This window comes from Salmo salar, chromosome ssa13 (assembly GCF_905237065.1).
Source record: "Salmo salar chromosome ssa13, Ssal_v3.1, whole genome shotgun sequence".
NCBI lineage: Eukaryota > Metazoa > Chordata > Actinopteri > Salmoniformes > Salmonidae > Salmo > Salmo salar.
Window position 1 is genome coordinate 111572265 of NC_059454.1, and position 25386 is coordinate 111597650.

The following is a 25386-nucleotide window of genomic DNA, read 5'->3' on the forward strand; positions in this document are numbered from 1 at the left end:
ACTAGTCGGTCGCCTGGACGAGCTGAGAATGCAGGTCTTTGATTTTAGCTTTATTGGTTCTGTTGATACAACGCCGACATCAAAACCTTGTGTATTAAGCTTGTGATTTCTCCTCGATATCACTGTGCCATACTACACAACAGAATATTTGTGTTCTTTATTTGATTGGGACTTTTCCGTCAGCAAGAAAAACACTGACCAATTTTATCCAATTTGCAAAATTTTACTCGAGCCGGTTTGGTAGATTGCTGGTGCGCGTCTTTCAGCGTCCTCCTCTACTCCCTTTTATGGTGTCAGGAACCAAGATGCCCTTTCAATAGTTATTTATGCCCCTCACCCCGGATGCTCTTTCAATAGGTATTTCTGCCCCTCACCCGGCAGTGTCTAGGGTGTTTCCTCGCCCACAGCTGTAATACTTGCTTATTAACTTTTTTTTCGAAGGTACTGTAGGTGCTTAATAAATTTGTCAAGCTACCTAATGATTTCGGTGAATGACGACACTAGAGTACACTAATTTACCAAGGGAGACTCTGCGGAAGGATGATGTGGATCACAGGAAGATGAACGATAACACTCTCCCGTCTCCAATACCACTGTTCCCAGGTCACCCACGGTGGTTTTCCTATTTCCACCTAATCGATCTTAGTTATTCGCCTTTCTTAGGACTAAAACCAACCTCCTTACTAAGTTTTGGATGGTCAATACCCATAAATTGTTCTCAAATAACTTCTTAATACTAGTATTGTTCTCCAACCACCTTCATAATTTACAGGAAACTGTCATTTTCGTCTACCGACAATGTCTCATCCTTCACGGGTTCGTTATTAATTGAAAACGCCTTGCTCCTGGTTTGACTTCAATGGGACTCGTTGAATAACGTAGACTTTCAATATGGACTTCTCCACAACCGAACGTACTAGTATACAAATGTGGCAACATCTCCACATACCACACAATAAACAGACATGTCGTAGGGTCGGTCACTCCCCTCGACCCTCCTAGGGGGACTTCAACCCCTAGTCCTAGGGGATGGTTAAACCCTCCTAGGGGGACTTCAACCCCTAGTCCTAGGGGATGGTTACACCCTCCTAACGGACTTCAACCCCTGGTCCTAGGGGATGGTTAAACCCTCCTAGGGGACTTCAACCCCTAGTCCTAGGGGATGGTTAAACCCTCCTAGGGGGACTTCAACCCCTAGTCCTAGGGGATGGTTACACCCTCCTAACGGACTTCAACCCCTAGTCCTAGGGGATGGTTAAACCCTCCTAGGGGGACTTCAACCCCTAGTCCTAGGGGATGGTTAAACCCTCCTAACGGACTTCAACCCCTAGTCCTAGGGGATGGTTACACCCTCCTAGGGGACTTCAACCCCTAGTCCTAGGGGATGGTTACACCCTCCTAACGGACTTCAACCCCTAGTCCTAGGGGATGGTTAAACCCTCCTAACGGACTTCAACCCCTAGTCCTAGGGGATGGTTACACCCTCCTAAGGGACTTCAACCCCTAGTCCTAGGGGATGGTTACACCCTCCTAGGGGACTTCAACCCCTAGTCCTAGGGGATGGTTAAACCCTCCTAGGGGGACTTCAACCCCTAGTCCTAGGGGATGGTTACACCCTCCTAGGGGGACTTCAACCCCTAGTCCTAGGGGATGGTTACACCCTCCTAACGGACTTCAACCCCTAGTCCTAGGGGATGGTTAAACCCTCCTAACGGACTTCAACCCCTAGTCCTAGGGGATGGTTACACCCTCCTAACGGACTTCAACCCCTAGTCCTAGGGGATGGTTACACCCTCCTAGGGGACTTCAACCCCTAGTCCTAGGGGATGGTTAAACCCTCCTAGGGGGACTTCAACCCCTAGTCCTAGGGGATGGTTAAACCCTCCTAGGGGGACTTCAACCCCTAGTCCTAGGGGATGGTTACACCCTCCTAACGGACTTCAACCCCTAGTCCTAGGGGATGGTTAAACCCTCCTAACGGACTTCAACCCCTAGTCCTAGGGGATGGTTACACCCTCCTAACGGACTTCAACCCCTAGTCCTAGGGGATGGTTAAACCCTCCTAACGGACTTCAACCCCTAGTCCTAGGGGATGGTTAAACCCTCCTAGGGGGACTTCAACCCCTAGTCCTAGGGGATGGTTACACCCTCCTAGGGGGACTTCAACCCCTAGTCCTAGGGGATGGTTACACCCTCCTAGGGGGACTTCAACCCCTAGTCCTAGGGGATGGTTAAACCCTCCTAGGGGGACTTCAACCCCTAGTCCTAGGGGATGGTTAAACCCTCCTAGGGGGACTTCAACCCCTAGTCCTAGGGGATGGTTACACCCTCCTAGCGGGACTTCAACCCCTAGTCCTAGGGGATGGTTACACCCTCCTAGGGGGACTTCAACCCCCTAGTCCTAGGGGATGGTTAAACCCTCCTAGGGGACTTCATCCCCTAGTCCTAGGGGATGGTTACACCCTCCTAAGGGACTTCAACCCCTAGTCCTAGGGGATGGTTACACCCTCCTAGGGGACTTCAACCCCTAGTCCTAGGGGATGGTTACACCCTCCTAACGGACTTCAACCCCTAGTCCTAGAGGATGGTTAAACCCTCCTAGGCACGTAGTCCCTGCGGTGCATAGTCTAACCTATATGGGGGCTTACCCTCTTAAGCAGGCCGTCCCAGCAGTGCCCAGTCTAACCAATATAGGGGCTAAACCCCTACGTCTACTACCTGTCGTCTATACCCAGTTGGCCTACTGAATAAATCCAGGCTTTCTAGGTCCGTTTCCCATCATTTATATTCAACCTATGACCCTCGTCTCCCCCAAGATGTCAGAAAGAGTGGAAACGGGTGTAGGAACTTTCATACCTCGTTTCGTGTGCAGGTTTTTTCCCCCACTGATCTCATACTCTTCAGTTTGACTGAATATCATGGTGAATCCTGCAGACAACAGAAATTGTTGGGGTTTCTATGGTCTGGGACAATAATCCAGATGGACTCTGAGAAAAACTGAAGATAGATTTATTCACCACAGTAGGTGTTGCAGTTGCCAAGACAACAATACAGCTGCCAAGGCACCCCCCCCCTCCCCTCTTTTTCTAGGATGAACATCTCTTATACTGGGCAGATGGTGTTATCGTGTCCCAGCTTGCGGAACCTTCATACTCCTCCAGGTCTTCCTATCAGTCAGGAGAGGCCTTGAGTTAAGGGAGTAAACATTCCTACAGTCTACTGCAGTCCACTACATAATTACTCTTCTCATACACAAGGAGAACACTAGTTTCAATCTCCAAGAATATGTAAAAAAAAAAAAACGATCTATTCATACAAAGAGGATATGATGATTACAAGGCAGTAAATATATAAACTGGGTAAACCAAAATGTTTTTATATGTAGGTATCAGTATTTTGTCTCCCCCATACCCCAACTTCTTATCTTGCCAAATTTGTAAGGAGTTTTGTTTACACACCTCCTTAGCAGTATATATAGTATATATTTTTTACTGCTTATTAACTGATTATTACTACTAATAAGCAGATTATGCAATTATAAAATAACTCATTATGCAACTAAAATGTGCTCTAGTCATAAGTCTTTAACAATGGCGATGATGATGGTGATGGTGATGATGAGAACAATGATGAGGGTGATGATGATGGTGATAGTGATGAGGGTGATGAGGGTGATGATGATGGTGATGATGAGAACAATGATGATGGTGATGATGATGGTGGTGATGATGGTGATGATGATGATGATGGCGATGATGATGATGGTGATGAGGGTGATGATGAGAACAATGATGATGGTGATGATGGTGATGATGATGATGGTGATGAGGGTTTATGAAGAGGGTGATGGTGAGGGTGATGAGGATGGTGATGAGAATGATGTTGATGATTGTGATGACTAAACACAAACTGACAGTTTGTGTCAATGGGATATGTATTCTGTGTTACAGAAGCTGGTGATTCAGTCGTAGTGTTGTCTCTTAACGAGCTCTGTTTTTCAGATCTAGAGTAGCCGTCTGTTTTACAGAGGCAGGCTGCTCTGTTCATAGAGATGGATACATCATTTTTTAAATCTCTGTGGTTCTGTCTCACCATGTTCTGGTGTCTTGTTGTTCCAGATGTACATCACTAGCACCATAAAGACTAAGAGTAGCCGCCTGGCCAAACCGGTGCTGTGCCTGGGTACCCTGTGTACAGCCTTCCTCACCGGGCTCAACCGGGTCTCGGAGTACCGGAACCACTGTTCTGATGTCATCGCTGGGTTCGTCCTGGGCAGCTCTATCGCTCTCTTCCTGGTGAGGACTAACATTTATTTATCTCTTCCTGTTTCTTTATCTCTTCCTGGTGAGGACTAACGTTTCTTTATCTCTTCCTGTTTCTTTATCTCTTCCTGGTGAGGACTAACGTTTATTTATCTCTTCCTGTTTCTTTATCTCTTCCTGGTGAGGACTAACATTTATTTATCTCTTCCTGGTGAGGACTAACATTTATTTATCTCTTCCTGGTGAGGACTAACATTTATTTATCTCTTCCTGTTTCTTTATCTCTTCCTGGTGAGGACTAACATTTATTTATCTCTTCCTGGTGAGGACTAACATTTATTTATCTCTTCCTGGTGAGGACTAACATTTATTTATCTCTTCCTGTTTCTTTATCTCTTCCTGGTGAGGACTACCATTTATTTATCTCTTCCTGTTTCTTTATCTCTTCCTGGTGAGGACTAACATTTATTTATCTCTTCCTGGTGAGGACTAACATTTATTTATCTCTTCCTGTTTCTTTATCTCTTCCTGGTGAGGACTAACGTTTATTTATCTCTTCCTGTTTCTTTATCTCTTCCTGGTGAGGACTAACATTTATTTATCTCTTCCTGGTGAGGACTAACATTTATTTATCTCTTCCTGTTTCTTTATCTCTTCCTGGTGAGGACTACCAGACACTGGGAGACAAATTCACCTTTCGGCAGGACATTAACCTTAAACACAATGCCAAATATACACTGAGTATACCTGACATTAGGAACACCTTCCTAATATTGAGTTGCACCCCCCTCCCCTTATGCCATCAGAACAGCCTCAATTTGTCAGGGAATGGACTTTACACGGTATCTAAAGCGTTCCACGAAGATGCTGGCCCATTTTGACTCCAATGCTTCCCACAGTTCTGTCAAGTTGGCTGGATGTCCTTTGGGTGGTGGACCATTCTTGATACCCACAGGAAACTGTTGAGTTTGAAAAACCCAGCAGTGTTGCAGTTCTTGACACACACACAAACCGGTGCTCCTGGGACCTACTAACATATCCCGTTCAAAGTCACTTAAATCTTTTGTCTTGCCTGTTTACCCTCTGAATGGCACACATAAACAATTCATGTCTCGATTCTCTCAAGGCTTAAAAATCCTTATTTTATCCTGTGTTCTCCCATTGATCTACACTGATTTATTTAAGTGGGTTTAGCAAGTGACATCAATAAGTCTATGTCATGGAAAGAGTAGGTGTTCTTAATGTTTTGTCCCCTCTCCGGTATGTCTCCTTTTGTTTCAGGGTATCTGTGTGGTGAACAACTTTAAAGGAGCCCACTCCCCTCCTGCCAAGCAGAAGACTGAAGATTACCGTGGTCTTCCTCTAATGACCTTCCCCCGCATTCAGAGCCCCCTGGAGACTCTCAGCGCGCAGGTAACCACTTAACACTACTGTTCAATACTACTGCACAGGTAACCACTTAACACTACTGTTCAATACTACTGCACAGGTAACCACTTAACACTACTGTTCAATACTACTGCACAGGTAACCACTTAACACTACTGTTCAATACTACTGCACAGGTAACCACTTAACACTACTGTTCAATACTACTGCACAGGTAACCACTTAACACTACTGTTCAATACTACTGCGCAGGTAACCACTTAACACTACTGTTCAATACTACTGCACTTAACACTACTGTTCAATACTACTGCACAGGTAACCACTTAACACTACTGTTCAATACTACTGCACAGGTAACCACTTAACACTACTGTTCAATACTACTGCACAGGTAACCACTTAACACTACTGTTCAATACTACTGCACAGGTAACCACTTAACACTACTGTTCAATACTACTGCACAGGTAACCACTTAACACTACTGTTCAATACTACTGCGCAGGTAACCACTTAACACTACTGTTCAATACTACTGCACAGGTAACCACTTAACACTACTGTTCAATACTACTGCGCAGGTAACCACTTAACACTACTGTTCAATACTACTGCACAGGTAACCACTTAACACTGCTGTTCAATACTACTGCACTTAACACTACTGTTCAATACTACTGCACTTAACACTACTGTTCAATACTACTGCACAGGTAACCACTTAACACTACTGTTCAATACTACTGCACAGGTAACCACTTAACACTACTCTTCAATACTACTGCACAGGTAACCACTTAACACTACTGTTCAATACTACTGCACAGGTAACCACTTAACACTACTGTTCAATACTACTGCACAGGTAACCACTTAACACTGCTGTTCAATACTACTGCACTTAACACTACTGTTCAATACTACTGCACTTAACACTACTGTTCAATACCACTGCACAGGTAACCACTTAACACTACTGTTCAATACTACTGCACTTAACACTACTGTTCAATATTACTGCACAGGTAACCACTTAACACTGCTGTTCAATACTACTGCACAGGTAACCACTTAACACTACTGTTCAATACTACTGCACAGGTAACCACTTAACACTACTGTTCAATACTACTGCACAGGTAACCACATAACACTACTGTTCAATACTACTGCACAGGTAATCATTTAACACTACTGTTCAATACTACTGCGCAGGTAACCACTTAACACTACTGTTCAATACTACTGCACTTAACACCTACTGTTCAATACTACCGCACAGATAACCACTTAACACTACTGTTCAATACTACTGCACTTAACACCTACTGTTCAATACTACCGCACAGGTAACCACTTAACACTACTGTTCAATACTACTGCACAGGTAACCACTTAAATAAAGGTGAAATAAATAAAAAAAACAATAAAAATACTGTACCATTCTATACTGGACTATACCGGACTATACTGGACTATACTGGACTATACTATACTGGACCATACTATACTGGACTATACTGGACTATACTGGACTATACTGGACCATACTATATTGGACTATACTGGACCATACTATACTGGACTATACTGGACCATACTATACTGGACTGTACTATACTGGACTATACTATACTGGACCATACTATACTGGACTATACTGGACCATACTATACTGGACTGTACTGTACTATACTGGACTATACTATACTGGACTATACTATACTGGACTATACTGGACCATACTATACTGGACCATACTATACTGGACTATACTATACTGGACTATACTATACTGGACTATACTGGACTATACTATACTGGACTATACTATACTGGACTATACTATACTGGACTATACTATACTATACTGGACTATACTGGACTATACTATACTGGACTATACTATACTGGACAATACTATATTGGACTATACTGGACTATACTATACTGGGCTATACTGTACCATACTATATTGGACTATACTGCACCATACTATACTGGACTATACTGGACTATACTATACTGTACTATACTGTTCCATACTGGACTATACTATACTGGACTATACTGTAGTGTACATTATTATCCTGGACTATACTATACTCTACCATACTATACCGTACCATACTATACTGGACTATACTCTACTGTACCATACTATACTGTACCATACTATACTGTACCATTCTATATTGGACTATACTGCACCATACTATACTGGACTATACTATACTGGACTATACTGTAGTGTACATTATTATCCTGGACTATACTATACTGGACTATACTGTAGTGTACATTATTATCCTGGACTATACTATACTGGACTATACTGTAGTGTACATTATTATCCTGGACTATACTCTACTGGACTATACTATACTGTACCATACTATACAGGACTATACTATACTGGACTATACTATACTGGAATATACTATACTGGAATATACTATACTGGACTATACTATACTGGACTATACTGTAGTGTACATTATTATCCTGGAATATACTATACTGGACCATACTATACTGGACCATACTATACTGGACCATACTATACTGGACTATACTATACTGGACTATACTGTAGTGTACATTATTATCCTGGACTATACTATACTGGACCATACTATACTGTACCATACTATACTGGACTATACTATACTGAAATATACTATACTGAAATATACTATATTGGACTATACTGGACTATACTATACTGTACCATACTATACTGGACTATACTATACTATACTGGGCTATACTGGACCATACTATACTGGACTATACTATACTGTACCATACTATACTGGACCATACTATACTGGACTATACTATACCGGACCATACTATACCGGACCATACTATACTGGACTATACTATACTGGAATAAACTGTTCTGGACCATACTATACTGGACTATACTATACTGGAATAAACTGTACTGTACATTACTATACTGGACCATACTATACTGGACTATACTGGACTATACTATACTGGACCATACTATACTGGAATAAACTGTACTGGACCATACTATACTGGACCATACTATGCTGGACTATACTATACTGGAATAAACTGTACTGGACTATACTATACTGGACTATACTATACTGGAATATACTGTACTGTACATTACTATACTGGACCATACTATACTGGACCATACTATACTGGACCATACTATACTGGACAATACTATGCTGGACTATACTATACTGGACCATACTATACTGTACTATACTGCATCATACTGTAATGGACTATACTATATATATATATATATATATATATAGATAGATAGATAGATAGATAGATAGATAGATACTGTATATGTACAGTTGAAGTCAGAAGTTTACATACACCTTAGCCACATACATTTAAACTCAGTTTTTCACAATTCCTGACATTTAATCCAAGTAAAAATTCCCTGTCTTGGGCCAGTTAGGATCACCACTTTATTTTAAGAATGTGAAATGTCAGAATAATAGTAGAGAAAATTATTTATTTCAGCTTTTATTTCTTTCATCACATTCCCAGTGGGTCAGAAGTTTACATACATCTGGGAACATTTCGGTTTCCCTGTAAACTATAACTGGGATTGCCAACAAGTGGTGGATATAACATCTACAACATGTAGGGGTCTGTTCATTGCTGATAGCCTGTTAGAGTGGTGGATATAACTTCTACAACATGTAGGCCTCTGTTCATTGCTGATAGCCTGTTAGAGTGGTGGATATAACTTCTACAACATGTAGGCCTCTGTTCATTGCTGATAGCCTGTTAGAGTGGTGGATATAACTTCTACAACATGTAGGGGGCTCTGTTCATTGCTGATAGCCTGTTAGAGTGGTGGATATAACTTCTACAACATGTAGGGGGCTCTGTTCATTGCTGATAGCCTGTTAGAGTGGTGGATATAACTTCTACAACATGTAGGGGGCTCTGTTCATTGCTGATAGCCTGTTAGATATTTTATCCACCACTCTACAACATGTAGGGCTCTGTTCATTGCTGATAGCCTGTTAGAGTGGCAATAATTTGCACCGACATCCCCCCCCAAAAGTGCCAATCGGTGGGACTAGGCGAAAAAATTAAATGACAACCACTTCTCTCCACAGCCTTCAGGCAACTATATGCGTCTGACTCCGGGAAGGGATAAAGAAATCAACGCAGCGATTAGAAAAATCCATAGCGGCAGACCTTTCTCTGTGGTAGAGAACGCAGGGTTCAGGAACATGTTTAAAGTGGTCGAGCCGCCGCTTCACTATTCCTTCCTGTACACATTTTGCTCAGACATTGGATTTGGGGCACCAGATAGGATGCTTTGCTCACGTTGTTAATCTAGCATCTCAAAAAGCAATGTCAGTGAATCCAATCTCCCGCCTCCTAGCAAAGATCAGGAAGGTGGTATCCTTCTCTAATAAAAGATCAGGAAGGTGGTATCCTTCTCTAATAAAAGATCAGGAAGGTGGTATCCTTCTCTAATAATAGATCAGGAAGGTGGTATCCTTCTCTAATAATAGATCAGGAAGGTGGTATCCTTCTCTAATAAAAGATCAGGAAGGTGGTATCCTTCTCTAATAATAGATCAGGAAGGTGGTATCCTTCTCTAATAATAGATCAGGAAGGTGGTATCCTTCTCTAATAAAAGATCAGGAAGGTGGTATCCTTCTCTAATAAAAGATCAGGAAGGTGGTATCCTTCTCTAATAATAGATCAGGAAGGTGGTATCCTTCTCTAATAATAGATCAGGAAGGTGGTATCCTTCTCTAATAAAAGATCAGGAAGGTGGTATCCTTCTCTAATAATAGATCAGGAAGGTGGTATCCTTCTCTAATAATAGATCAGGAAGGTGGTATCCTTCTCTAATAAAAGATCAGGAAGGTGGTATCCTTCTCTAATAATAGATCAGGAAGGTGGTATCCTTCTCTAATAAAAGATCAGGAAGGTGGTATCCTTCTCTAATAAAAGATCAGGAAGGTGGTATCCTTCTCTAATAATAGATCAGGAAGGTGGTATCCTTCTCTAATAAAAGATCAGGAAGGTGGTATCCTTCTCTAATAATAGATCAGGAAGGTGGTATCCTTCTCTAATAAAAGATCAGGAAGGTGGTATCCTTCTCTAATAATAGATCAGGAAGGTGGTATCCTTCTCTAATAATAGATCAGGAAGGTGGTATCCTTCTCTAATAATAGATCAGGAAGGTGGTATCCTTCTCTAATAATAGATCAGGAAGGTGGTATCCTTCTCTAATAATAGATCAGGAAGGTGGTATCCTTCTCTAATAATAGATCAGGAAGGTGGTATCCTTCTCTAATAAAAGATCAGGAAGGTGGTATCCTTCTCTAATAAAAGATCAGGAAGGTGGTATCCTTCTCTAATAATAGATCAGGAAGGTGGTATCCTTCTCTAATAATAGATCAGGAAGGTGGTATCCTTCTCTAATAATAGATCAGGAAGGTGGTATCCTTCTCTAATAATAGATCAGGAAGGTGGTATCCTTCTCTAATAATAGATCAGGAAGGTGGTATCCTTCTCTAATAATAGATCAGGAAGGTGGTATCCTTCTCTAATAAAAGCACAACTGCTGAACATGTTTTCAAGACAGAACAGGAGATACTGGAGCTGCCGAACCACAAACTAATCCAAGATGTCCCGACTAGATGGAATTCAAGCCATCACATGGCTGAGAGATAGCTTGAGCAGAAAGTTGCAGTGTTTTCTACACTGACTGATCAAGCTGTGAGGAAGAATGTCAAAGATATTGTGACTTTGTCTGAGAATGACGTAAGACTAGCAGAGGAAGTTATCCAAGTGTGCAAACCTCTCAAAACAGTCACAACACTGATATGCACTGAGAGCATTCAGCATCAGTTTCCATGATCCTGCCTATGAAAACAATGATCCTGAAATCAATGGTGGCATCTGATGAAGATGAACCCGCAGTAAAAGGATGTCAAGACTGCTAATCAGAGTTAACGTGGAGCCTAGATATGCTGACCCTGGTGTCCAATACTTCTTACACAAGAGCACCGCTTTGGACCCCCGGGGTCAAGTCTCTGCTGCATCTGGATGCTGCTGCTGCTCGTCTGAGACTCTACAATAAACTCACAGCAGAGATTGTGACCAATATACAACAGGTATTGTATTTATTTTGTTAATGTGACATTTATTATTTTATTAATTAGTGATTTAACAATTAATTATAAAGTCATAATTGTAATTGTCATAATAGTGTCTGATTTATATATTTCCAACAACAAATCATATTTTTAAAGCCACTTCACAGATAGTAATTTTAATCTAGTTTAATTCTGCAGGGTCATGCCACAGATACCACAGGAGCCAACCCCTTCTCCAGAGACGACAGACGACCGGGGTTCTCCTCCAGAAAATAAGTCTGCCACGGCTGAACGTTTTGGGGGAGTTGTTCACGACCCAGGAGCAGGGAACCAAGTCAAAGGTCAAGGTGACCTCATACAGGAAAGTGGAATACTGTCTGTGCCTGGGATCTCTGTCCCTAGTGAGAGGCTGTTTCTTCACAGCGCCTGACATTGTCACAGCAAGCCCATCTGTGCTCACTGCAGATCATGCGGATAGACTAATCTCCTGAAAGGAAAAACTTGAAAATCTGATAAAAATTGTTTTTTGTTTTTTTCAAGTAACCAGTCTCAAGTGGTCCTATTTTAAGGCGCTGCTATGTGACTTAATGTTGATATCTGCTGCTGGACTACACACTCTTGTTGAAGTTCTGTTTTAAATTACTATTTTATTTCCTGTTATAAAGGCAGGCACTGCTGTTTTTTGTTGTCCCTTTGTTTCCATATGCTCCTGGGAATTCAAGCTACCCATGTTTACTATTATAATAAATGGAAAATCGAAATACAAAATTACATATTTCTCAGGCATTTAGTTTGTCGATGTATCGAAACCGTACCGAACTGTGAGTTTTGTGAAACGTTTCACCCCTAGTGTTGATGATTGTTGTAAAGTTGCCTCCTCAGCAGTCTCCTTCCCTCCTGGGGAATCCAGTTGATGTATGAACTAGCTACCATGTTTATGTACTTATCAACATCATTCTGCTCAGAGCCTCCTAGAGCTATCCTATCCCCTACTGTAGAAAACCCTTACAGCTGTCCAGATGGTATCCTATCCCCTACTGTAGAAAACCCTTACAGCTGTCCAGATGGTACCCTATCCCCTACTGTAGAAAACCCTTACAGCTGTCCAGATGGTACCCTATACCCTACTGTAGAAAACCCTTACAGCTGTCCAGATGGTACCTTATCCCCTACTGTAGAAAACCCTTACAGCTGTCCAGATGGTATCCTATCCCCTACTGTAGAAAACCCTTACAGCTGTCCAGATGGTACCCTATACCCTACTGTAGAAAACCCTTACAGCTGTCCAGATGGTACCCTATACCCTACTGTAGAAAACCCTTACAGCTGTCCAGATGGTACCCTATACCCTACTGTAGAAAACCCTTACAGCTGTCCAGATGGTACCCTATACCCTACTGTAGAAAACCCTTACAGCTGTCCAGATGGTACCCTATCCCCTACTGTAGAAAACCCTTACAGCTGTCCAGATGGTACCCTATACCCTACTGTAGAAAACCCTTACAGCTGTCCAGATGGTACCCTATACCCTACTGTAGAAAACCCTTACAGCTGTCCAGATGGTACCCTATCCCCTACTGTAGAAAACCCTTACAGCTGTCCAGATGGTACCCTATACCCTACTGTAGAAAACCCTTACAGCTGTCCAGATGGTACCCTATACCCTACTGTAGAAAACCCTTACAGCTGTCCAGATGGTACCCTATACCCTACTGTAGAAAACCCTTACAGCTGTCCAGATGGTATCCTATCCCCTACTGTAGAAAACCCTTACAGCTGTCCAGATGGTACCCTATCCCCTACTGTAGAAAACCCTTACAGCTGTCCAGATGGTATCCTATCCCCTACTGTAGAAAACCCTTACAGCTGTCCAGATGGTACCCTATCCCCTACTGTAGAAAACCCTTACAGCTGTCCAGATGGTATCCTATCCCCTACTGTAGAAAACCCTTACAGCTGTCCAGATGGTACCCTATCCCCTACTGTAGAAAACCCTTACAGCTGTCCAGATGGTATCCTATCCCCTACTGTAGAAAACCCTTACAGCTGTCCAGATGGTACCCTATACCCTACTGTAGAAAACCCTTACAGCTGTCCAGATGGTACCCTATCCCCTACTGTAGAAAACCCTTACAGCTGTCCAGATGCTATCCCATCCCCTACTGTAGAAAACCCTTACAGCTGTGTGTGTGTGTGTGTGTGTGTGTGTGTGTGTGTGTGTGTGTGTGTGTGTGTGTGTGTGTGTGTGTGTGTGTGTGTGTGTGTGTGTGTGTGTGTGAGAGTCTGTCTGTCTGTCTGTCTGTCTGTCTGTCTGTCTGTCTGTCTGTCTGTCTGTCTGTCTGTCTGTCTGTCTGTCTGTCTGTGTAAGTCTATGTCCGTGTGTGTGTGTGTGTGTGTGTGTGTGAGTCTGTTTGTTGTGTAATAATTGGATCCCTGTCTTCTGCTGGTCCTCTAACCGGGACAGTTGTACCAATATCCATCTAAACACGTCTGTCACAGTCCACCACCAGTTGGTGGTGCTATTTTTCACCTACATAGTCCCATAGGGTTCTGGTCTAAAGTAGTGCACTATATAGGGAATAGGGTCCCATAGGGCTCTGGTCTAAAGTAGTGTACTATATAGGGAATAGGGTTCCATAGGGCTCTGGTCTAAAGTAGTGCACTATATAGGGAATAGGGTTCTATAGGGCTTTGGTCTAAAGTAGTGCACTATATAGGGAATAGGGTCCCATACGGCTCTGGTCTAAAGTAGTGCACTATATAGGGAATAGGGTCCCATAGGGCTCTGGTCTAAAGTAGTGCACTATATAGGGAATAGGGTTCCATAGGGTTCTGGTCTAAAGTAGTGCACTATATAGGGAATTGGGGTCCATAGGGCTCTGGTCTAAAGTAGTGCACTATATATGGAATTGGGTTCCATAGGGCTCTGTTCTAAAGTAGTGTACTATATAGGGAATAGGGTCCCTTAGGGCTCTGGTCTAAAGTAGTGCACTATATAGTGAATAGGGTCCCATAGGGCTCTGGTGTAAAATAGGGCACTATATATAGGGAATAGGGTTCCATTTGGAACATATGGAACACATACCATTATCTCACTGATCCTTTCACAGCGCTAGCTGAAATGAAACATTAAGCCATTCGTGTCCAAATGTCTAATGTCCTTTAGTATGCCTGTTCTTACTGAAGGACAAATCTGAAACACGTTTTAAATCGGCCAAAGCGTTTCTCTACCATGTGAGTTTTGATATTGTACTTTTTTTTTTGTCTTTGGACACAGTTGTTTACACATTTCATGAATCAGGTCCTGTGAGTACATGTTTTAATAATTAATAATCATTTTTGGTATATAGATTGTTCTTGACCAGTATATACTGAACAAATATATAAGCACAGGCATGCAACAATTTAAAATATTTTAATGAGTTACAGTTCATCTAAGGAAATCGGTCAATTTAAATAAATTCATTAGGCCCTAATCTATGGATTTCACAGGACTGGGAATACAGATATGCATATATTGTTCACATACACCTTAAAAAGAATGTAGGGGCCTGGATCAGAAAACCAGTCAGTATCTGGTGTGACCACCGTTTGCCTCATGCAGCGCGACACATCTCCTTCACATAGAGTTGATCAGGCTGTTGATTGTGGCCTGTGGAATGTTGTCTGACTCTTCTTCAATGGCTGTGCGAAGTTTCTGGATATTGGTGGGAACTGGAACACACAGTCCTACACATCGATCCAGAGCATCCCAAACATGCTCAATGGGTGACATGTCTGGTAAATATGCAGGCCATGGAAGAACTGGGACATTTTCAACTTCCAGGAATTGTGTACAGATCCTTGCGACAAGGGGACGTGTATTGTCATGCTGAAACATGACGTTATGGCTGCGGATGAATGGCAGGACAATGGGCCTCAGTGATCTAGTCACGGTAGCTCTGTGCATTCAAATTGCTGGCAGTTGGACGTACTGCCAAATTCTCTAAAACAACGTTAGTGGCCTCTTATAGTAGGTAAAAACTGCACATTTTAGAGTGGCCTTTTATTGTCCCCAGCACAAGGTGCACCTGTGTAAAGATCATGCTGTTTAATCAGCTTCTTGATATGCCACACCTGTCAGGTGGATGGATTTTCTTTGCAAAGGAGAAATGTTCACTAACAGGGATGTAAACAAAATTGTGCACGACATTTTAGAGAAAAATCATTTTTGTGCATTTTGAACATTTCTGGGACCTTTTATTTCAGTGAAATATGGGACCAACACTTCACATGTTGCGTTTTATATTTTTGTTAAGTGTATATATGAAAACAATATCTAAAGAAATTCTCACATAGCCCTAGATTACATGCAGTATAAGCAAATCCATTACAAGTCAATAGACTGGAGACATTTCACAGCATTTTCCCACTTTCCTTTCTCAGATCTCACGTTCACGTCTTAATAACGTTCACATCTTAATAATGTTCACATCTTAATAACGTTCACGTCTTAATAACGTTCACATCTTAATAACGTTCACATCTTAATAATGTTCACATCTTAATAATGTTCACATCTTAATAATGTTCACATCTTAATAATGTTCACATCTTAATAATGTTCACATCTTAATAATGTTCACATCTTAATAATGTTCACATCTTAATAACGTTCACATCTTAATAACGTTCACATCTTAATAATGTTCACATCTTAATAACGTTCACATCTTAATAACGTTCACATCTTAATAATGTTCACATCTTAATAACGTTCACATCTTAATAATGTTCACATCTTAATAACGTTCACATCTTAATAATGTTTGGTATATTGATTGTATATTGATTGTCTGGACCAATATACACTGAACAAAAATATTTAACGCAACATTCAACAATTTAAAAGATTTTACTGAGTTACAGTTCTTATACGGAAATCGGTCAATTGAAATAAATTCATTAGGCCCTAATCTATGGATTTCACATGACTTGGAATACATATATGTTGGTCACAGATACACTACATGACCATAAGTATGTGGACACCTGCTCATCCAACATCTCATTCCAAAACCAGTCAGTATCTGCGGTGACCACCGTTTGCCTCATAGCAGCGCGACACATCTCCTTCTCATAGAGTCGATCAGGCTGTTGATTGTGGCCTGTGGAATGTTGTCCCCACTCCTTTTGAATGACTGTGCAAAGTTGCAATGGATAAATGCTCACTAACAGGGATGTAAACAAATTTGTGCACAACATTTGAGAGAAATAAGCTTTTTGTGAGTATGGAACATTTCTTCGATCTTTTATTTCATCTCATTAAACATGGGACCAACACTTTACATGTTGAGTTTATATTTTTGTTCAGTGTATAAATCAACAACAAAAAATTACTCTCTCTCACAGACCCTCTTCAGAAGCGTCTGGACCAAGATATACAGTATATAAAAATAATACCTAAAGAAATCCACACACTCCTAGAGTACATTATACAGTATAAGCAAATCCGATGTAAGTCAATGGAGATGCCCTGCTTCAGGTCCGTGGAGACGGCCTGCATCAGAGGTCCGTGGAGACGACCTGCATCAGAGGTCCGTGGAGGAGGCCCGCCGCAGGTCCGTGGAGACGGCCTGCATCAGAGGTCCGTGGAGACGGCCTGCCGCAGGTCCGTGGAGACGGCCTGCATCAGAGGTCCGTGGAGACGGCCTGCCGCAGGTCCGTGGAGACGGCCTCCATCAGAGGTCCGTGGAGACGGCCTGCCGCAGGTCCGTGGCCACATAGCTTACACAGCCAGTCACCAAATACTGCTTTTGGGGCAGAAAAAGTTAACCCACGGAGGCAAAAAGGACACAGTTGAAGTTTCAGTTTCAGAGACAACAATACATCACGCAAAGCAGCCACAACTCTCAGTAAGAGTGTCCATGATAAATAGATACGATCTGTAGAGGTGCTGTCTTGATCATTAAAGCTGATTTTGTATTTCAACCACATGAAGTATGCATCCAAGCCGAACTGAAATCTGATCAGAAACATGTTGGGTCGTTTTCACAGCTTTCTTTTTCCTTACGACCGGTCAAACTGATGTCATTTAAACATTTTGCACAGAAAAACTTTTACTTTGAAATAGCCTACCAAAATGTTGGATATTATAAGCAGAAACATATCTAAATCAGGCAAAACAACTCAGCATATCGTTCTGCAGTCTTTGACTGAAGCCTATTGAACATTTTCTATATTTGGGGGTTATGGTTGGATGCAGGCCTCAGATTTTCACTTCATCACATATAGTCGGGCAGTTGAGGATGGGGTTATTAGCAATTGCGTTTGGGTGCAGTTGAACAAACAGCTGGCCCATGCATCACTGAGAGAGAGAGAGAGAGAGAGAATAGCCTTGCTATTGAGAGAGAATAGCGTTGCTATTGAGAGAGAGAGAGAAAGAGAGCGCTTAGCCTTGCTATTGAGAAAGGCCGCCGTAGGCAGACCTGGCTCTCAAGAGGAGACAGGATATGTGCACACTGCCCACAAAATTAGGTAGAAACTGAGCTGCACTTCCTAACCTCCTGCCCAATGTATGACCATATTAGAGACACATATTTCCCTCAGATTACACAGACCCACAAAGAATTCGAAAAACAAACCCAATTTTGATAAACTCCCATATCTATTGGGTGAAATACCACAGTGTGCAAACACAGCAGCAAGATGTGTGACCTGTTGCCACAAGAAAAGGGCAACCAGTGAAGAACAAACACCATTGTAAATACAACCCATATTTATGTTGATTTATTTTCTCTTTTGTACTTTGACTATTTGCACATCATTACAACAGTGTATGTAGACGTAATATGAGATATGAAATGTCTTTTATTCTTTTGGAACTTTTTGTATTGTTTATTTCACTTTTCTTTAGTATCAATTTCACTTGCTTTGGCAATGTAAGCATGTTTCCCATGCCAATAAAGCACTTAAATTGAACTTGAATTGAGAGAGAGAATTTTTTTTCATGTACACTGCGTATACAAAACATTAAGAACACCTGGTCACACCTGAATCCAGGTGAATGCTATGATCCCTTATTGATGTCGCTTGTTAAATCTACTCAATATTAGGAAGGTGTTGCTGATGTTTTGCATACTCACTGTATGTATAGTAAATAGAGCCTGATATATTGATAAAAGTCACCTTGTCGAAGAGAGATTAACATGGTTATCAATACAGCACACCAGGGAGAGATTAACATGGTTATCAATACATCACACCAGGGAGAGAGATTTACATGGTTATCAATACATCACACCAGGGAGAGAGATTAACATGGTTATCAATACATCACACCAGGGAGAGATTTACATGTTATCAATACATCACTCCAGGGAGAGATTAACATGGTTATCAATACATCACACCAGGGAGAGATTAACATGGTTATCAATACATCACACCAGGGAGAGATTTACATGGTTATCAATACATCACACCAGGGAGAGATTAACATGGTTATCAATACATCACACCAGGGAGAGAGATTTACATGGTTATCAATACATCACACCAGGGAGAGATTAACATGGTTATCAATACATCACACCAGGGAGAGAGATTTACATGGTTATCAATACATCACACCAGGGAGAGATTTACATGGTTATCAATACATCACACCAGGGAGAGAGATTTACATGGTTATCAATACATCACACCAGGGAGAGAGATTAACATGGTTATCAATACATCACACCAGGGAGAGATTTACATGTTATCAATACATCACTCCAGGGAGAGATTAACATGGTTATCAATACATCACACCAGGGAGAGATTTACATGGTTATCAATACATCACACCAGGGAGAGATTAACATGGTTATCAATACATCACACCAGGGAGAGAGATTAACATGGTTATCAATACATCACACCAGGGAGAGATTAACATGGTTATCAATACATCACACCAGGGAGAGAGATTTACATGGTTATCAATACATCACACCAGGGAGAGATTTACATGGTTATCAATACATCACACCAGGGAGAGATTAACATGGTTATCAATACATCACACCAGGGAGAGATTAACATGGTTATCAATACATCACACCAGGGAGAGAGATTAACATGGTTATCAATACATCACACCAGGGAGAGAGATTTACATGGTTATCAATACATCACACCAGGGAGAGATTTACATGGTTATCAATACATCACACCAGGGAGAGATTTACATGGTTATCAATACATCACACCAGGGAGAGATTAACATGGTTATCAATACATCACACCAGGGAGAGAGATTTACATGGTTATCAATACATCACACCAGGGAGAGATTTACATGGTTATCAATACATCACACCAGGGAGAGAGATTTACATGGTTATCAATACATCACACCAGGGAGAGATTTACATGGTTATCAATACATCACACCAGGGAGAGAGATTTACATGGTTATCAATACATCACACCAGGGAGAGATTTACATGGTTATCAATACATCACACCAGGGAGAGAGATTTACATGGTTATCAATACATCACACCAGGGAGAGATTAACATGGTTATCAATACATCACACCTGGGAGAGAGATTAACATGGTTATCAATACATCACACCAGGGAGAGATTAACATGGTTATCAATACATCACACCTGGGTAACCCTACACGAAACATTTTAAGTATTTTAAGTGTTTCTAAAATCCCCTATGGGAAAAAATGAATGGTGGAAAAACAATTGGTACCATTTCCTCGTTTGATCGCTAGGTTTTATGGGTATTATGACGAATACTGTGCTTCCAGATCCTTCAGAGTCCTTGGTCCTAACTTGTGGAGTCTCCTCTTCACCCCACAGGTTTTCAACGGGGTTTAGGTCAGGGGACTGGGATGGAAATTGCAAAAGCTTGATTTTATGGTCAGTGAACCATTTCTGTGTGAATTTGGAGTTATGGTTTGGATCGTTGTCCTACTTATTTCCCTCATTAAAATGCAAATCAATTTATAACATCTTTGACATGCGTTTTTCTGGATTTTTTGTTGTTGTTATTCTGTCTCTCACTGTTGAAATAAACCTACCATTAAAATTATAGACTGATCATTTCTTTGTCAGTGGGCAAACGTACAAAATCAGCAGGGGATCAAATACTTTTTTCCCCCACTGTATATATCCCCGCTATTGTTATTTACTGCTGCTCTTTAATTATTTGTTAATTTTATTTCATCTGTTTTTTACTTAATTAACATGTTTTTTTGTTGTTTTTTTAAATTCTTAAAGCATTGTTGGTTAAGGGCTTGTCAGTAAGCATTTCACTGTAAGGTCTACTACACCTGTTGTGTACATGTGTATTTTATTTTATTTTATTTGAGATGGTGAGGGAATAAGGAGTACGTTTATCCGATCCAGCTTCTGTGTGAGAGAGATGGTGAAGGAAGCGTGTGTGTGTGATGTCCGGCTACAGTAGTTACCAATATGAAGCCGGTTTATTAATGACATCAGCCTCTCTCTGTCAGGATCACCTGTCAATCAAAGAAAGAGACAGACGGATTGCTGGATCCAATGAGGAAATGAGGTTGCAGATAATTATTTTTGCTGTTTGACTGACTGGGCAGTTAGTCTCCTAATTGATGGATCACTGACATGTAATCAATGTAGCAGGTGGTTCAAGTTTCAAGGTTTAATGTCACGTGCTCAAGTAAAGTGAAATGCCTTTTTTTTTGCCAGCTCCAAACCTTACAAGTAGAGAGAACAGTCTATGGCTTGGGGGGGGGGGCTGGAGTCTTTTCATGATTTCCCGGGCCTTCCTTTCATACCGCCTGATATAGAGATCCTGGATGACAGGGAGCTCGGCCCCAGTGATGTACTGGGTTGTCCACACCGCCCTCTGTAGCGCCATGCAGAGCTGTTGCCATACCAAGCAGTGATGCAGACGGTCAAGATGCTCTCAACAGTGCAGCTGTAGAACTTTTTGAGTATTGGAGGATCCTTGTCCTTACCTTTTCAACCTCTTGAGGATGAAGAGGTGTTGTTGAGCTTTCTTCGTGACTGTGCACGTGTGTGTGGACCATTTCAAATCCTTAGCGATTTTGACACCAAAGATCTTTTTGCTCTCGACCCGCTCCACTGCAGCCCCGTCGATGTGGATGGGGCTTGCTCGCCCCACCCCTCCAGTTTCCTGTAGTCCACGATCAGCTCCTTGGTCTTTACTGACATTGAGGGAGAGGTTGTTGTCCCGGCACTGACCTCCTCCATTTAGGCTGTCTCATCGTCATTGTTAATCTGGCCTACCACCGTCGTTTCCTCAGCAAACTTAATGATGGTGTTGGAGTCGTGCGTGGCCACGCAGTCGTGGGTGAACAGGGAGTACAGGAGGGGACTAAGCACACACCCCTGTGGGGCCCCCTCGGCCCGTCGGGAAATCCAGGATCCAGTTGCCAATGGAGGTGTTCAGTCCCAGGGTCCTCAACTTGGTGACGAGCTTGTAGGGGACAATGGTGTTGAACGCTGGGCTGTAGTCAATGAACAGTATTCTCACATATGTATCTGATTTACCGAATGGGGGATGAGGGAGGGCCTTGTATGCTTGCTTGTGGGTAGAGTAACAGTAGTCTAGGACTTTGTCGCTCCTAGTGACGAAGGAGACGTGTGTTATTGGAAGTTGAGAATCACATTTGAGAGGTGGATTGGGTTGTGTTTACCACAGAGTATCAAAACGTTGTGTGATGTGAAGCCGTCGGGATATCTGGGAGCAGTACTACACTGTATTCCTTTCCTTCCTGTGTAAAATTCTTTACAAGGACACCTTTACTTTGTCTTCCAGAACCCTATCAGTAGTTTTATTCAGCACTGGTTTTTGTAAAGTTTGGGAAACGCATACCACACTCAGCACTGGTTTTTGTAAAGTTTGGGAAACGCATACCACACTCAGCACTGGTTTTTGTAAAGTTTGGGAAACGCATACCACACTCAGCACTGGTTTTTGTAAAGTTTGGGAAACGCATACCACACTCAGCACTGGTTTCCGTAAAGTTTAGGAAACGCATACCATAATCGTTTATACGTTATGTTTGATGGACATCAACCACAGTATTAACCTAAATTCTTAGTTTCTAAGAAAACGCAAAAGAAATGTAACATCTCTTTTTTTCTGTTTTTCAGAACCATTCGGCATCGATGACTGAGGTCACATGACTAGCGGGGACCACGGTGGGACAACACCGGGTCACCTTTGCGTCTCCTCAACACAACTTCTAGGCACAATTATGTTTTGTACTGTGTCATACTACTACTGTAAAAAAAAAAAAAAGACAGTATTCTGGTGTATGTAACTAGTTAGAGGCCGATGATTTGTACATTTTGTATAAGAGAGTACGTGCTGTAGCCTACCTAACCCTGAAGATGTTACTACTGTAGGTCTGAACTAGGGTTGCAAAATTAACGTAACTTTCCAAAAACGTCCAGGTTTTCCACAATAGAAGATTCCCGGAATCAGGTGTGAATAAGCAGGAAATCCAGGAATCCTTCTACCGGGATTTCTGGAAAGTCTGGGCATGTTGGGAAAATTACCGGAATATTTTTTACCCTTAGTCTGATTTCTGTCAGGACTTCCTCCTCTCTCTCTCGTTCATCATGTTTTACATTGTGTTAGGACTTACTTACGCATTCATTCCTCCTCTCTCTAGTCATGTTTTATATCACAAAGGAAATATAATATACAGTATACAGTCTATCTAACGTTATTGAAATATTGATGTTGTTCTGTGGTATTTGTACAAATTCCTCAATCTATTCTGTTAGTTTTTTTTTCTGTACATTTATAGACTAAATTCATATTTTGTATTATTTGTTATCTCTGTATTAAACATTTTGACCGATTTCCTTTTTTTTTTTTATATATATATATATAATATTTTTTTTTTGCCTGCTGATTTTTCAGGAATGTATTTGTTATTCATGTTGTTTCGGGGATAACAACATCCCTTTGGACTGTGACACAGTGTGGTATTATTGTGTTTTTTTTTTTGTCTTCTCCATCCAGAAACTGCCATTCTCTCAGCATGGAAGTACACAGTTTAACTATTTGAATAAATATTCCCAATTTGTATAGTCTTTCTTTAAGAAAAAAAATAATAATAATGAAATGCTGCATATATTTTTCTTGATTTGTCCAAATAATAAATATTTAGTAGCAGAGTATCTATTGTGTGGGGTTTTTACTCCAAACCTCAACAAAGTATTTGCTGGTCTTGGTAGTACTGAGTATAGATTTAGCAGTTGTAATTCAATCAAATTGTGTGGGATGCATTTCCAAGGCTTATTCTGTAGGTGATAATACAATTTGACTTTGACAAGAAATTAGTAATCTTCCACCTGTGTTTAGTTGTCACCAGAATCTGGGCGCTCTGTGAGAAGGGAAAGGGAGATACATAGTCAGCTGTACAACTGAATGTAGTCAACTGAAATGTGTCTTCCGTATTTATCCCAACCCGTCATCGATGCCCGGGGCGCAGTTGTTGGGGTTTAACTGCCTTGCTCAAGGACAGAACGGCAGATTTTTTCCACCTTGACGGCTCGGGGATTCAAATCAACGACCTGGCCCAACGCTTTTAAACACTAGGCTACCTGCCACCCAGAGAGTGGCTACCTGCCACCCATAGAGTGGCTACCTGCCACCCAGAGAGTGGCTACCAGCCACCCATAGAGTGGCTACCTGCCACCCAGAGAGTGTCTACCTGCCACCCATAGAGTGGCTACCTGCCACCCAGAGAGTGGCTACCTGCCACCCAGAGAGTAGCTACCTGCCACCCATAGAGTGGCTACCAGCCACCCATAGAGTGGCTACCTGCCACCCAGAGAGTGGCTACCTGCCACCCAGAGGTGGCTACCAGCCACCCAGAGAGTGGCTTCCTGCCACCCAGAGAGTGGCTACCAGCCACCCAGAGAGTGGCTACCAGCCACCCAGAGAGTGGCTACCTACCACCCAGAGAGTGGCTACCTGCCACCCAGAGAGTGGCTACCTGCCACCCAGAGAGTGGCTACCTGTCATCCATAGAGTGGCTACCTGCCACCCATAGAGTGGCTACCAGCCACCCAGAGAGTGGCTACCTGCCACCCATAGAGTGGCTACCAGCCACCCATAGTGTTTAGTAATGTTTTGTTATGCATCATGTTCTTTGTATTACATCTTGTTCAACATTTTATAACACTGTATTAAATGTTTTCATAGCATGTGTAACCTCTATTTAACTAGACAAGTCAGTTAAGAACACATTCTTATTTACAATGATGGCCTACCGGGGAACAGTGGGTTAACTGACTTGTTCATGGACAGAACAACAGATTTGTATCTTGTCAGCTCGGGGATTCGACCTTTCAGTTACCGGCCCAATGCTTTAACCACTAGGCTACTTGCCGCATCTAAGGAATGATTGTACCAAATTGCATGCTTTATCCACCATGCAAAGTTGTTTTTGTCCATTAAGAGAGTGGACTATAGCCCAACCAATGATTGCTAAATTGGATGTAAACCATATCCCAGTCAAATCTGATGAGAATGAGTTATCTACAGGCAGGCAGAAGCTAGTTATTTGGTTTGAACGAGTTATCTACAG

The 25386-nt window shown here is 41.8% G+C and overlaps 1 protein-coding gene across 1 annotated transcript in view; it reads left to right on the top strand.

Annotated features, from left to right (window-relative positions):
• The window catches only part of LOC106568589 (phospholipid phosphatase-related protein type 1), a 140637-nt gene extending 116666 nt beyond the window's left edge, over positions 1 to 23971 (top strand). The window contains exons 6-8 of the mRNA XM_045692700.1: positions 4119 to 4295; positions 5544 to 5675; positions 22934 to 23971. Coding sequence (XP_045548656.1) covers positions 4119 to 4295; positions 5544 to 5675; positions 22934 to 22966 — 342 coding nt within the window. The 3' untranslated portion in view covers positions 22967 to 23971. The remainder of the gene's footprint in view (positions 1 to 4118; positions 4296 to 5543; positions 5676 to 22933) is intronic.
• The last annotated feature ends 1415 nt before the right edge of the window (positions 23972 to 25386 follow it).